Source organism: Camelus ferus, chromosome 7, assembly GCF_009834535.1.
Source record: "Camelus ferus isolate YT-003-E chromosome 7, BCGSAC_Cfer_1.0, whole genome shotgun sequence".
Classification (NCBI taxonomy): domain Eukaryota; kingdom Metazoa; phylum Chordata; class Mammalia; order Artiodactyla; family Camelidae; genus Camelus; species Camelus ferus.
In genome coordinates, this window is record NC_045702.1 from 46,950,118 (window position 1) to 46,962,584 (window position 12,467).

A 12,467-nucleotide genomic window follows, 5' to 3' on the forward strand; every position below is an offset into this window, starting at 1 on the left:
ATGGATTTTTTGGCTTCCCAGAGCATATAAAAGTTATGTTTACACTGTAGTCTATTAAGTGTGATATAATATTATGTCTAAAAACAATATACATAGCTTAATTTAGAAAATACTTTATTGCTAAAAAATGCTAAGCATCACTTGAGCCTTCAGCAAGTCATAATCTTGTTGGCAAAGCATTTGAAATATTGTGAAAATTAACAAAATGTGACACAGAGACACAAAGTGAGCAAATGCTGTTGGAAGAATGGCACTGACAGACTTGCTAGACACAGTGTTGCCACAAACCTTCAATTTGTGAAAAATACGTTATCTGTAAAGCACAATAAAGCAAGGTGAGGTAAAACGAGGTATGTCTGTATAAGTCTTTGGGTCTAGTTGTGAGCAGGCTCATAGGATTTATTTTAGCTACCACATAAGGCTACGTGTAGGATCTGTCCTTGTTCTCACTCTTGTTTCTTTGTGGCCTCCATGGGTATAGATTGAAAAAAGAATCGGGAGATGTGTGTGCATTAGTCAGGTTCGTGGGAAAGCACCATCCACCCAAGTGAAAAAAAAACTTAGGGTTTGCAAGAGTAGAACGTGCAGAGAGCGTGGGTTGTGCTATTGCAGATTCCTGATAGGTCAGGCCAGAACCTCCTTTCTTCTATAATCTAAGGTCCGATTAGTGCTCTGGGTTTAAAGACAGGGTACTAATATGACTGCTTAGGCTGGGTCGTTTTCATTTGTCTGATAGTAAATTGAGGCAAAGTGTTCCCTATGTACCACATGACAATTACTTTCAAAACTGAAATGTTGTCCCTTCATTCTGCACTATAGGAAAAGTCACCCTAGTTTCTGAGCCTTCAAATAAGTCTCTGAATACCACCATTCCATTTACATTGGAAATGAGGGTTCTGTCTGCACTACTCTGAATTAATTGCTAAAAATGTAACCGGAGACAGAGGGAGGCCAAGAGAAACCAAATCTTCAACTCCAGAGATTAGTAAAATTAATGTTTTCTTATGGCAGTCACATTGGCCTTGTAGCCAGTCACCTCCATATCACAGTGTTCCTGTCGGGTATTGCAGCGGTCGTCAGATCTACATGTACTTGGAACAGTTTCTGGACTCGATACAAGACTGAAAATACGCGGGGAGTAAGAGCTGCTGTGGGTGTTCACATTCCTCCCTTCCAGTCGTCTTCCCCGCCGCCTTCCCCTCGGCCCTGTAGGTTTAGGTATTTTAAAAGGATTGTTGCTGCCCAGGTCAGCAAGTCAAGGAATGTGAGTTAACTGCAGCGGCAGCTCACCTCATTTTGTTTGCTTTGGTGACATTAGTGGCAGGGCTTACCTCACCCTGCTGATGTTTTGCCTGGTGCAGATGGACTGTTGAAAGCGATTCGAAACATAACTTGATAAATTGGAGGTAGGGTAGAAAGAGATAATTTGCAACTGAAACAGTAGCTTGCTCTGAGAGCAGGAGCCCAATTATTAACTAGTGATGACTTGCGAAAGCAGTCATGGTGCTCCTGTGTTGAAGCCTATTGACTCAGCCCCTGCCCCCCGAAACAGGGTGAGAACTCCCCAGGGAGAAGGTAGGGCTGGGGGACTGGGACTTGGTGCATCAGCCTCGGAGCCAGTTAGAAATGAGGGCTCCTAGGTGGCACCCAGCCGTACTGCGTCATAATAGGCACGTTAGCAAGATGCCCCAGGCGACTCCTACTAAACACAAAGTTGAGAAGCCCTGGTCTGAGAAACTTCTCCATCACCTGTGAACAAACAAGCCAACGCATCTGTCTAGTCACTGTTTGCAACTTGACGGTTTAGTTTGAGTAAGTGTTTTACTGCATTCTGCCATATTCCAGGTGTTGTCAGACACAGCAGGCTGAGGAGCTGAATGTATTGTTCTCAGAATAAGGGTTAAGATGATAAAAGTGCTTTACAAGCCCAAAGATGCTGACTTATTGACAGACGTGTTGAGGAATTAACACTTTAAGCCTTTAACATGAAAGCTGTCCTATAGAATTAGAAGTTCATATTGACGGTTTGGTCTAATTGCCTGTTTACCTGCAATCTGTTTTGTTTCAAAAAACATGCATTTATTTGATTGTTAATCTTTCTAATGTCTTCATGCTATTATGCAACTGAGTACATCTGAAATTGCCTGAGTGGCCTCAGAGTATCTTTCACATCTTTACCCAAAGAAGTGATGCTTTATCAAAAGCTAGAATATTTGTTCAGATACCTCAGCAGCAATGTTTACTACCTTATTTTTACATCACCTGAGAAAATGTAGCATGTCATGGCATTTCTTCATACTGTTGGTGCTGTGTGATTTCTAGGTATTTATGACTATGCCAATTGCAAAAGATAGGGAATACTTTTCTGTTTTAGGAATACAAGTAAATGTTGGCATCTTTGAGTCCTTAAATAACAAATATAGGAAAAAAGATAGCCATTTCCATGATACGTCTTTTTAGAAAAACATTTTGGTGACTTTTTTTCGTAGGAGAGAGTGGGTTTCAATGAAATATCTGCAAATGAAAAATCTTATTTCAGAAAGTTTTCTTCATTTGGTGTTTCATCTGAGGCTGATAAAGATGGAGAAGTAGATGTGAAAATACTACTGGTAATGCCCAGATTGGGGCATTCTTTGAATACACTTGTGTGTTTTAAGATGGATGCATAAAGTTTGTTTGATTGTTTTTTGTATATGTTTAGCAGAATCCATCAGACAATCTAGGTTTATGGGTTTATGATCTAGGCTGCTTGTCTGAATTGCTTAGACTATGTTAAAAAGATTAGCAGTCAAATTTATTGTTCTTTGAGACAAATATTAGGGTTCAATCTCTGGTTGAAGAGTCGCAAACAAAACCCTATACAAAAAAAAAAAGTGATACAGAGTTTTGTTACTCTTTACCACTCACCATGGTCCCAATTTTTTTTAACCTTGGAGCTATTTTGTTCTTGAAGAGACTAGATAAAAATGTGTAAATGGTTGAACCAGAGTTTATCACCACCAGCTTGAGGTTCTTGTCTTGCCAAGGCAGAAGCATTATCTCTAAAGGACTGCTACATTTATTCCTTTATTTATTCAAATATAGTTATTTAGAGAACTTACTGTGTACCTGGACTGTTCAAATTTTGGGGGTTTAATCATGAGCTATATATACATTAGTCCCTGTTCTCCTGAATTATTCTCAAGGGAGGGAAGTGGATAATATTCATTTGCAAAGATGTGTAATTAATAAATGTTAGGTGATTTGAAGAAAAAGTATAAGAAGATACGATTCTAAACTTCTGCAAGGAAGTGATATTTGAGCTGAAATTTGAAAGATGAATACGAACTATATGTCATTTGAGTTGTCCATTTAAAAAGGCAAGCACACGAAAGGGATGGTATTAAATACCATTTTTTTGGCTAATGATTGGCAACAGTGTCTTACTGTGAATGGCTTTGATTTTGTCCAGGAGAAGCTGTGTTGGATCAGAATTGGTAGACTGGCTTCTGGAACACTGTCCTTTTGTCCAGTGCAGATCTATGGCCATAGGGGTTTGGCAGCTCCTACTGGACATGGGAATCATGTCATCAGGTTAGTATTACATGTTTTGAAGGCACAGAATCGTTGTTATTAGGCTATTGACCAAAATGTGTTTGATTTTCTACATGATATTATAATCTAGATGGAAACTGTTTTTGCAGGTAAAAATTTGCATTATCTTATAAATAAAAATGATAACTCATCTTTCATTACTTCTCACACCCTTTATAAAAATCGTTAGGTACTTGCTGATTCATAAACTACCTATAAGAGGCTTTCCCCTACCCCTACCTTCTCTACTCAAAATTCTGCTCACAATTTTTTTTTAAAAATCAGTGACATCCTTCGTTGCTCTAAACGTGTGATTTGTCTTGCTGTACCTAGAATAATCATCAGAAACTGATTTTATGAGTAGAATGTGTATGCCACTTTAATTAACTAAGTAATCATCAACAGTCAGAAATACGACCGATGAAAATTAGCTGTTTAAACAGAACAGAAAATGGATGTTGGAATTTGACACAACATTGTAAAATGATTATAAATCAATAAAAAATGTTAAAAAAAAAAAAAAAGGAAAAAGAAAATGGATGTTAACGGGAAACTAAAATAGATGGTGGATGTCTCTTTTCTTAGTTAAGCCCAGGGAGTGGAAGAATTACAAATCAAGCAACTTGGATTCCTTACTTAGCTCTGTCATGCAGGTGTTGGTTGGTCACTGGGAGCCCTTTATGTCTATAGGTAATAAGTATTGAGGGTCAGAGAACATAATAAGGTTCAGAAAGGCACACCCCACGTCCCACTGTGAAAGAGTGGTGTGAGGGGGGATGCGGGTGTAACGTTAGTAACACCTAGCACCTGATGCTCTTGTTCAGAAAGTCAGTTCACTGCCTTTGAGGAATATAATTAGCAGCTTGCTTGGGAGGTTCAGGTTTCTGGTCAGCAAAACATTTTGTGTTAATGTTTTTTTGGAAATGTCTCCAGTTCTTGATTTCTTTTTAAAATAGGGCTTCCCCACCTTGGGAGTGTTGACATTTTGTGTTAGATAATTCTCAATTATGTAGGGCTGTCTTGGACATGACAGGATGTTTAGCAGCCTCCCTTTCTTCTACCCACCCGATGCCAATAGCACCCCCTGGTTGTGACAACCCACAATGTCACCAGACATTGCCAGATGACCCCCTGGGGGAACAGTTGTCCCTGGTTGAGAACCACTAATCTAAAACTTGCCATAATGTTGTATTTGTGTACCACGAAAAATAAATGCATTGCTTTGGGATGCTAAAAATTTTTTTCTTTTAGTCTCTTTGAATTGCTGTTGATTTCACCTGTCCCTGCAGCAGAAAAGTTATAAAATGCATGTGAGTGTTCTGGCCAGAGCTTCAAGTAAAAAGAATAGGTTGGTCATTAAGTCTTTTTTTAACTCAATGGGATTGTGAATGTGAATGAACTTAATTATAGTTCTACCCCTGGCTTCTCCCTAATAATTAGGAGGCCTTTCAATTTATTATTTGGTTTATGACTCTCTAAATGATATACCTTAAAAAACTAATCCACACCTTTATTGTTTTCAACAGTGGACCAGCACTTACACTTTCAAGATACCTATGTTTTCTACCAGTTTTCATCTGATGAGTGTAGCTACTTGTACTGTGAATTTGAAAGAGAAGAGGAATGGCAAAATGGTGTCAAACTGTTACTGCAGCTTGTGCCTCTCATTCCCAGTAGAGCTGGCATCTGTGAACTGTAAGTACATGCTGTTTTGTTCTATTGTCACATTATTCTCACCTAGAGAACGTTCCCCTTGGCTGGGGACAGTGCTCTGCTCTTTAATGTCATCTCCTATAAGAAGTAATTGTTCTGTTCCCATTTCTCAGATGCAAGTTCAGAAAGGTAAGGCTAAAAATTCAATCCAGCGAATACATGGTATTCACATCCCCGAAGTCCATGCCCCGCCAGCTACACCATGCTGCTTCTAATTTAGTCATCACTATATGAGTACATGATCTAAATTAGGAATAAACATGATTTAGCTTAAGTTGGAATAAAATAATAACTGACATCTTATCCTCTATCCAAGTCGTGACTTTCCTAAGAAAGAGCTCAACAGACATTTCTGAAAATAATCTAGAAGCAACATTTGACAAATTAAAACATGTGAATCATTATCACATGAAGATGCTGAATCACTCTATGATTAAAATGAATTAAAATTAATCTGTTAGAGGAAGTTTGGGAACAGGACTCAAGTCATGATATGGTGATTCTGACATGCCTGTGTTTATCTACATCATCAGTGGCAAGCTTATTTCAGTGTAATGAACTGCAGATTAAAAAATTCAGTTAATAACTTTTACATACTCAATTTTTAGAATCCGTTGCCATGCTGATGACTCTTGCAGTTCTGTGAGATTAGCAGGGCAAGTGGTGTTACCCTCATCTCATGGGTAAGAAAATAGGTCAGGGAGAAACACCTACAACCATAACAAAGATGAGTTACTCTTGTTTTAAAAAGGACAATTAATACTGAACAGTTAAATCAGGCTTTTAGAAAAGATGTAAGTGTCAGAATATTAATGAGACATTAATAGGTTGATTATAGAGAGTGCATTTTATGCAGGAGCTATTCTAAATGCCATATGTTTGTTATTTCATCTTCAGATGAATTTTATAAGGCAGTTATTACTATTTTAAAGTGAGGAAAGTGAGGCACAGAAGTCAACTAACCTGTCCAAGGTCACACAAGTGATGTGTGGAATGTTAAGGTTTGAATCCTTGTCTGTCTGGCTCTAACGCCTATGCTTTTAACACCTGCTGGAGTTTGTGCCCAGAAATTATGAGGGTCATTCTAGCTTCCCTTTCTGAGACGTTACAATCAGAAGCTATAAAAATGTTAGACTGACTCTGAAATGATTATGAATTCAGTGCCGCTGGAACCACTGCTGTTTATAGAGGACCTTGCAGTGGTAAAGCAAAATTCAGATATAATGAATCACTCGATTGTTTAACTATGGAAAATGTTCTTAGTGTAATGTACTCTTAATATAGGTCAGAAGTTTCCCAGGAAAAGTCAAGGAGCATTTCACTAAATTGTAACACGCTTTCTAAGGAGTGGAATGCTTCTTAAGCTAGTGGTGGCTGTGACTTACTTTGACTCTGGGACTGTCATTCTCTGGCAGCTCTTAACCATTTCCCATCCTGGATGCAAGATGGAAGTGTGCGCAGTCCCGGCGGGGCATACCCAGATCTATGGGGGCAGAAGGGCATCTGAGATAAACTCACAAGCAGTCCCCATGGGTTTAGCCCCACTCCTTTTCCCCTCACTGAAAGAAGCAGATTGAAATGCCAGGGAGTGAGATGACCTTGTTATAGGGAAACCCTGAGTCAATGCTAGGTTCTCAAAATGAAAATATTTTAAAACTTTGGTTCCTAATATTAATTCCAGATTGCTTGCAGTCTTTTGTCACACCGGTCACTGAGCACAGCGTCATGCCTCTGGAGTTGATGGTCACTGTACCATGCCTTAGCAGTATGTCCTTTTTCCTTTGGTGTGAACATGTACGTTTGGGAGTGGCAGTTTCTCTGGGAAAGCTGGCATCGGGAAGCTGTAGGCCTGTCTGCTCCCATAGTGTAAGTACTGACTATAAAAAGATAAAATTCCCGAACCACTGCAAGTCTCTTCTGGAGCAAGAGAACATATGTATGTTTTCTATACTTAGAGTTATCAACCAACGTTTAAGCTGTGGTAAAATGTTTTGGGCCAGTCTTAGAAAGCCAAAGTTTAGGTATCCGGACTTTGAATGAACTATGATCAGAGACAAGATGCCCAGGGACATTGTCCTCTTCCAGCTGTGTGGTCATAGCCCTTCCTACAGTTCAGTGCATTCAGTCCCATTGTAACTTTGGCTCTAACCTGGCGATCTCCATTCATTCTAGCCCCCATCCCACATCTGTTTATCCCCTCATGTCCTCGTGACATTCTGCTTTTTGCTTGTCTGGTCAAGTTCTACCCACCCCTCAAGGGGGAGCCCAAGTCCTACTTCGAACACAAAACTTCCATGATATCTGCAGTCTATGTCAGCTTTAACTTTTAGTAACTTACTTCTTTTGCTGTTTGCATCAAAAAAAAAATCCATTCTTTTATGTCATTCTTGGTCCTACATTATCCATTCTACTGTGTTATCCATTCATTTTTACCCATTTTACTGAAATGCCGTCTAAAGTCATCTTGAGTCATTAACTTACATGGTCCATTCACGAGCTGAACACCCAGTCCTGTGGTTCTTTTAATAACTTTTTGATATCTGAAGGCTATTAAGGTCTGTCAATTCAGCTCTACATTAGGTCTCTCTAATTTGCTGTCTTCTCTCTAAATCTCTTTAAAATTATGTGAGGAAACTACTTAATGTCTCTGTATAAAAACATTCCTGTTCTTTAAAAGTACATTTTTTAAAAAGAAAAAAGAAACAGATTTTTTCCCATATGAAATAAAATGTTTATAGCAAGAGGAGAAATGGAGCCATTGCAAGTTTCTAGGCTACTTTGAAGAAACAAAATTCCTGTTCTATACAAAATAACTTTTATATCCAAGCTGAGTAGATCATTTGAGAGAAGTGAGTGAATCCGTTGTCAAGGGTACTATCCCCAGGGGAAAAAGTAACAGTCATGGTATCTTATTCAAACTGAAAGCCGAATCAAGTCATCCAGAATGTACTTTTTTCCTAACTCTTTTTTTATTGGGGTGGTTGGGAATTTTATTGGGATGGTAGGGAAACGCAACCTAACAGTTCCCTTAGGGCTAGTAAGACATGTTTCTAACACACTTGTTTGAGAATTTAGGCTGTGAGGAGGCTTGGCTGTTTTAAAATTCTGCTGCCTATGTTACGGCAGCTCCCGGCTTGCCAGGGGTGGGACTGGGAGTGCTCTGACTAGTTGGAGTCTGTGAACCTGGTACATAAAACCATGTTCTACCAATTACAGGGCACTTAACATTATGCTACAGTTAAAAGAGTTGTAGAGGATTGCTAAAATTTCACTCACGCTATACTCAGACCTGTAAAGAAAAATGTAGTGTCTTTGTTTTTCTCTAAGTGTTCTATTGTTTGTTGGCCTCCATCCTGCCAGAGAGCCAGAAGGAAGGAAAAGAGAAGCCCCCAAATTTTAGCTTAATCCAGTAAAATTATTCAAAGTAATTTTAAGAGTTTCTTTAGTTAGCTGTATAGCATATTTTGGTTAAAAATGTCAGTCTCCCTGCGCCCTCTCCTTGCTGCTCAGCAGGACAGCCCCTGGGTATATGGTGAGTGGTGTAGGCCCTGACCCTCGCAGACCAGGACTCTGCCGTCAGGGTGGTCCCTTTCCCATCCCCACTGATCTTGCCCGGTGGGTGGGCAGCCAGTTCCCTGGTGACCCCTGAAGTGAAACTGGGGGGCGCTGTTACTACAGAGCCTGGGGCTGTTGTAAGCTGGCTCTGTCTCTCTCGGCTTGATCAGTGCCTGGTGGTCCTGCCTGGTGGGTGTGCCCTCCTGGATACCTGCTGGCATTGCTGATGCTCCTGAGGTCTGGCTGTGGCTTCCACAGACATCCTGTTCAGTTCCCCGACCTCTGCTGAAACGGCTCCCTCTCACTGCATCCCAACCTGACTTCACTGACTCTAGCCTATTTAAAACAACCATCCCTGTTCATTGCTGTTACTGTTAACAAGCAGTGTACTCAACTGGATGGTGTGGCTCACCTTCAGTTCCTCACTAACCCACTCTAGGGAAAGCTCAGTCCAGAGGATGAAGATGAATTTCTTAATCATGACCCCATGCCCGAGACAGAGAAGCAGAAGGGCTCTTGAGGTAGATGGGACTGTGTGTAGGGCATGAAGTGAGGAAGATTGGTGGCATCTTGAGACAGTACAAGGCAGCTCGATGTGGTTGGAGTAGTGGGTCACAACCAGCAGAACTCAGACCTTGGGCCAGAGGGAGCGAGGCTCAGATTGATTGCAGGCGTCTGTAAATTTATAGGGAAGCCAGGCATCATCTTTATACTGAATAAAGAGAATGACTTGACTGTATATAGATGATGCAAAAACAAGTAAAATAGTTTACTGGAATTGACAGTAACATTTTTGTCACATTTGCTCAATAAGCAGATACAGAGGCTATATGGATCTGTTACCTGTTTCTATGTTAAGGGGTCCCCAGTTAATAAAAGATGAGGAACAAATGGCTTGGTCACTTGGCCTAAGATGCCCTGGCAGTGACAATAATAAAAAATAGCAGTAATAGTTAATACTTAGGTATACTTACCACATGGAGAACACTATTCTGAGCATTTTATATGTGACTCATTTGATGTATACAAACAGTAGTTTGGGTTACTGTTGTTGTTACGATTTTACAGATGAGGAAGCTCAAGCAAGAAAGGTGACATAATTTGCCAAAGAGACAGGCCTCTCTACTTGGTGGCAGCAGTGTGAATTAAAGGCAAAAAGCAAACTTGGAAATGATCTCTATGGCAGTGGTTTCCAACCACGATACTTGAAAAAATAAAGAGGTGTAATCTGAAATCTACTGAATTAGGATTGAGATGGAGAGGTGAGATATAGGTATCAGTAGTTTTTGTAAAGTTCTAAAGGTGAGGCTAATGCACACCAAGGTTGGAATCTACTGTTCTATAAAAGTAGTCTACAGAAAGGGCTTTGTAAAAGGATAGGAAATGTGACAGTTAATTAAATCAAAGCCTCCAAACCTACTTAAAGAAGCCAGATTAATTTTATCAGGACTTTAAGATTTTATTGAGCATGAACCTGTCACCATTTGGCTGGCACTTCTTAAATTCCATAAATTTGGCTTCAAAACCATTTATATCTGGAGGGAATTTCCTAGATAATTGAATTTACTCTTCTTAATTTTTAGGTAAGGAAAAGGTGCAGGAAATAGAGGGTCTCGGAAAAGATAACCACTTGTCACAAATACTCTGCTGAGTGACTTACTTAATAGGCATTTACTAACAGGTTGTATAAAGTACTGTATTTGGCCTTGTAAGAGACATGACTGTATGTAAGTAATCTAAAGCTTTTATGAGTCCAGTGTTATTATAACAAAGTTCAGAAAGAGAAAATGAATGTAAACACAAAGGTCTTTCTTAACAAATGTTACTAAATGGGACCTGGCAATATATAAAAATGATAGTACATCATGAGACGGTTTTTATCCCAGAAATACAAGGATGGTTCAACCAATCAATGTAATTCATCAGATTCAGTCTAAAAAAGAAAAACCTGATAAACTCCATAGATGCAGAAAAAGCATTTGAAAAAATTCAACATGCATTCATGATAAAAATTCTCAGAAAACTAGAAATATAAGGGAATTTCTTTAATCTGATAAAACCTTACGTAAAATATATAGCTTGCATTATGCTTAACAGTGAAAGACCAAATGCTTTTCCGCTAAGGTTTGGACCAAGGCTAATACATTGCCTTAACTTATCACTTCTCTTCAATACTAGCCAGTGCAATAAGGCGGAAAAGAAAAAGAAAGAAAAGGTAGACAAACTAGAAGGAGAAAATAAAGCCACCTCTCTTTGCAGATGACATAGTTATATTTGTAGAAAATCCCAAGGAGTCTATGAAAAACATACTAGAACTAATCAGTGGATTTAGCAAGATCACGGGCTACAAGGGTAACATACAAAATTATATTTCTATGCACTGGCACAAAAAACACTGAGAAATACTTAGGTATCTAAGAAAGTGTGTGCAATAGTTGTATGTCAAACATTTCATTTTAAAAATCAGATTTAAAAAAGTTGAGGGTCTATCCATGTTTATGGATTGAAAGACTCAATATTATTAAGATGTTAATTCTCCCCAACTTGAACTATCTCTTCAGTGGCAGTTATCTCCTGGTCTGTTGGCCTCACCATACCTGCATTATAATAAAACATAAATTTACACATATTGACCTCTAAACAGGGAGTGTCCTGGAGCTCAGTCTTCAGATTTTGTTTTCTACTCTCACTCCGATGTCATTCCCTCACCCAGTCATGTGTTTAATGTCAACTCCACAGTGATGGCTCCCAAAATTCAGGTCCCTGTTTCCCCGTAGCACCCTATGTACAATAACACTACCACTCCCACTACCCTGTCACCCCTGCTCCCTTTATTCTCCGTATCTCACCTAACTTATCTTTTACCTTACGTACATAAGCAGTAGAAGAAATCCATTGGCATCTTTGAATATCTGTGAGATGGTGCTAGATTAACATCTTCTACCTGGGGAGAGCAACTTCAAGTCTGCCATTCCTATGTCCCCAACCTACCCTTTGCTTCCCTGACTTTTCCTAATTAGATTCTCATTTTATGATTTTTGGAGAGGAGGAAATACTGGATGAGTAAACAAACATGCCTTTAGTTTTTCTCAAAGAATTTTTCAGGATGGAACTTGGCGTAAGTTTTGCATTAGTATCATAGGTGAAGAAAATTTCCATTTATCACTTTAAATTATTTGTCTAAAAAGTGCTGTGAAATCAGCTGGTCTTAGTCTTTGTTATTACTCATCATTCTCTTTCCCAAGGAAGCACTCAGTCCTCCAAAATTTCCATTGTTTATGGACAAGGCTTATTCCAGGTGTGGGAACAGATGGTTTATCTTTATCAGATTACATCAATTTAGGAATAGTACAAGAATTTCAACAAAAATTGAACTTTTAGGCTTGGTTGTACAAACATTTGAAATGTAGCTATTTAATTAAATATTAAACATTATCCTCAAATCCTCAATATAAAATGTGAAAAAAAGATCAGTAATAACTAATTTTATTCAATTTTGGATGAATATGTAACTATATACCCTGGACCCTTAATAAAACCTGTCACATTCACAATTTACTACTGTTTGGTAAATTTCCTCTATAAGCATAGCTAATAGCCTAATGCTGTGAAAAATTATCCTCTCT

General features: G+C 38.9%; 1 protein-coding gene across 8 annotated transcripts in view; it reads left to right on the forward strand.

The window, feature by feature from the left end:
* RAPGEF5 (Rap guanine nucleotide exchange factor 5) overlaps nt 1–12,467 on the forward strand; it is a 353,892-nt gene that overhangs the window by 176,483 nt on the left and 164,942 nt on the right. For 6 of the 8 annotated variants that reach the window (XM_032483865.1, XM_032483867.1, XM_032483866.1 and 3 more), the window contains 2 exons: nt 3,452–3,573; nt 5,100–5,268. In XM_032483865.1, the coding sequence (XP_032339756.1) occupies nt 3,452–3,573; nt 5,100–5,268 (291 nt within the window). Of the gene's footprint in view, nt 1–3,451; nt 3,574–5,099; nt 5,269–7,135; nt 7,153–12,467 lie in introns of those variants that run through there. The other 2 variants (XM_032483868.1, XM_032483869.1) reach the window with 2 other exon arrangements.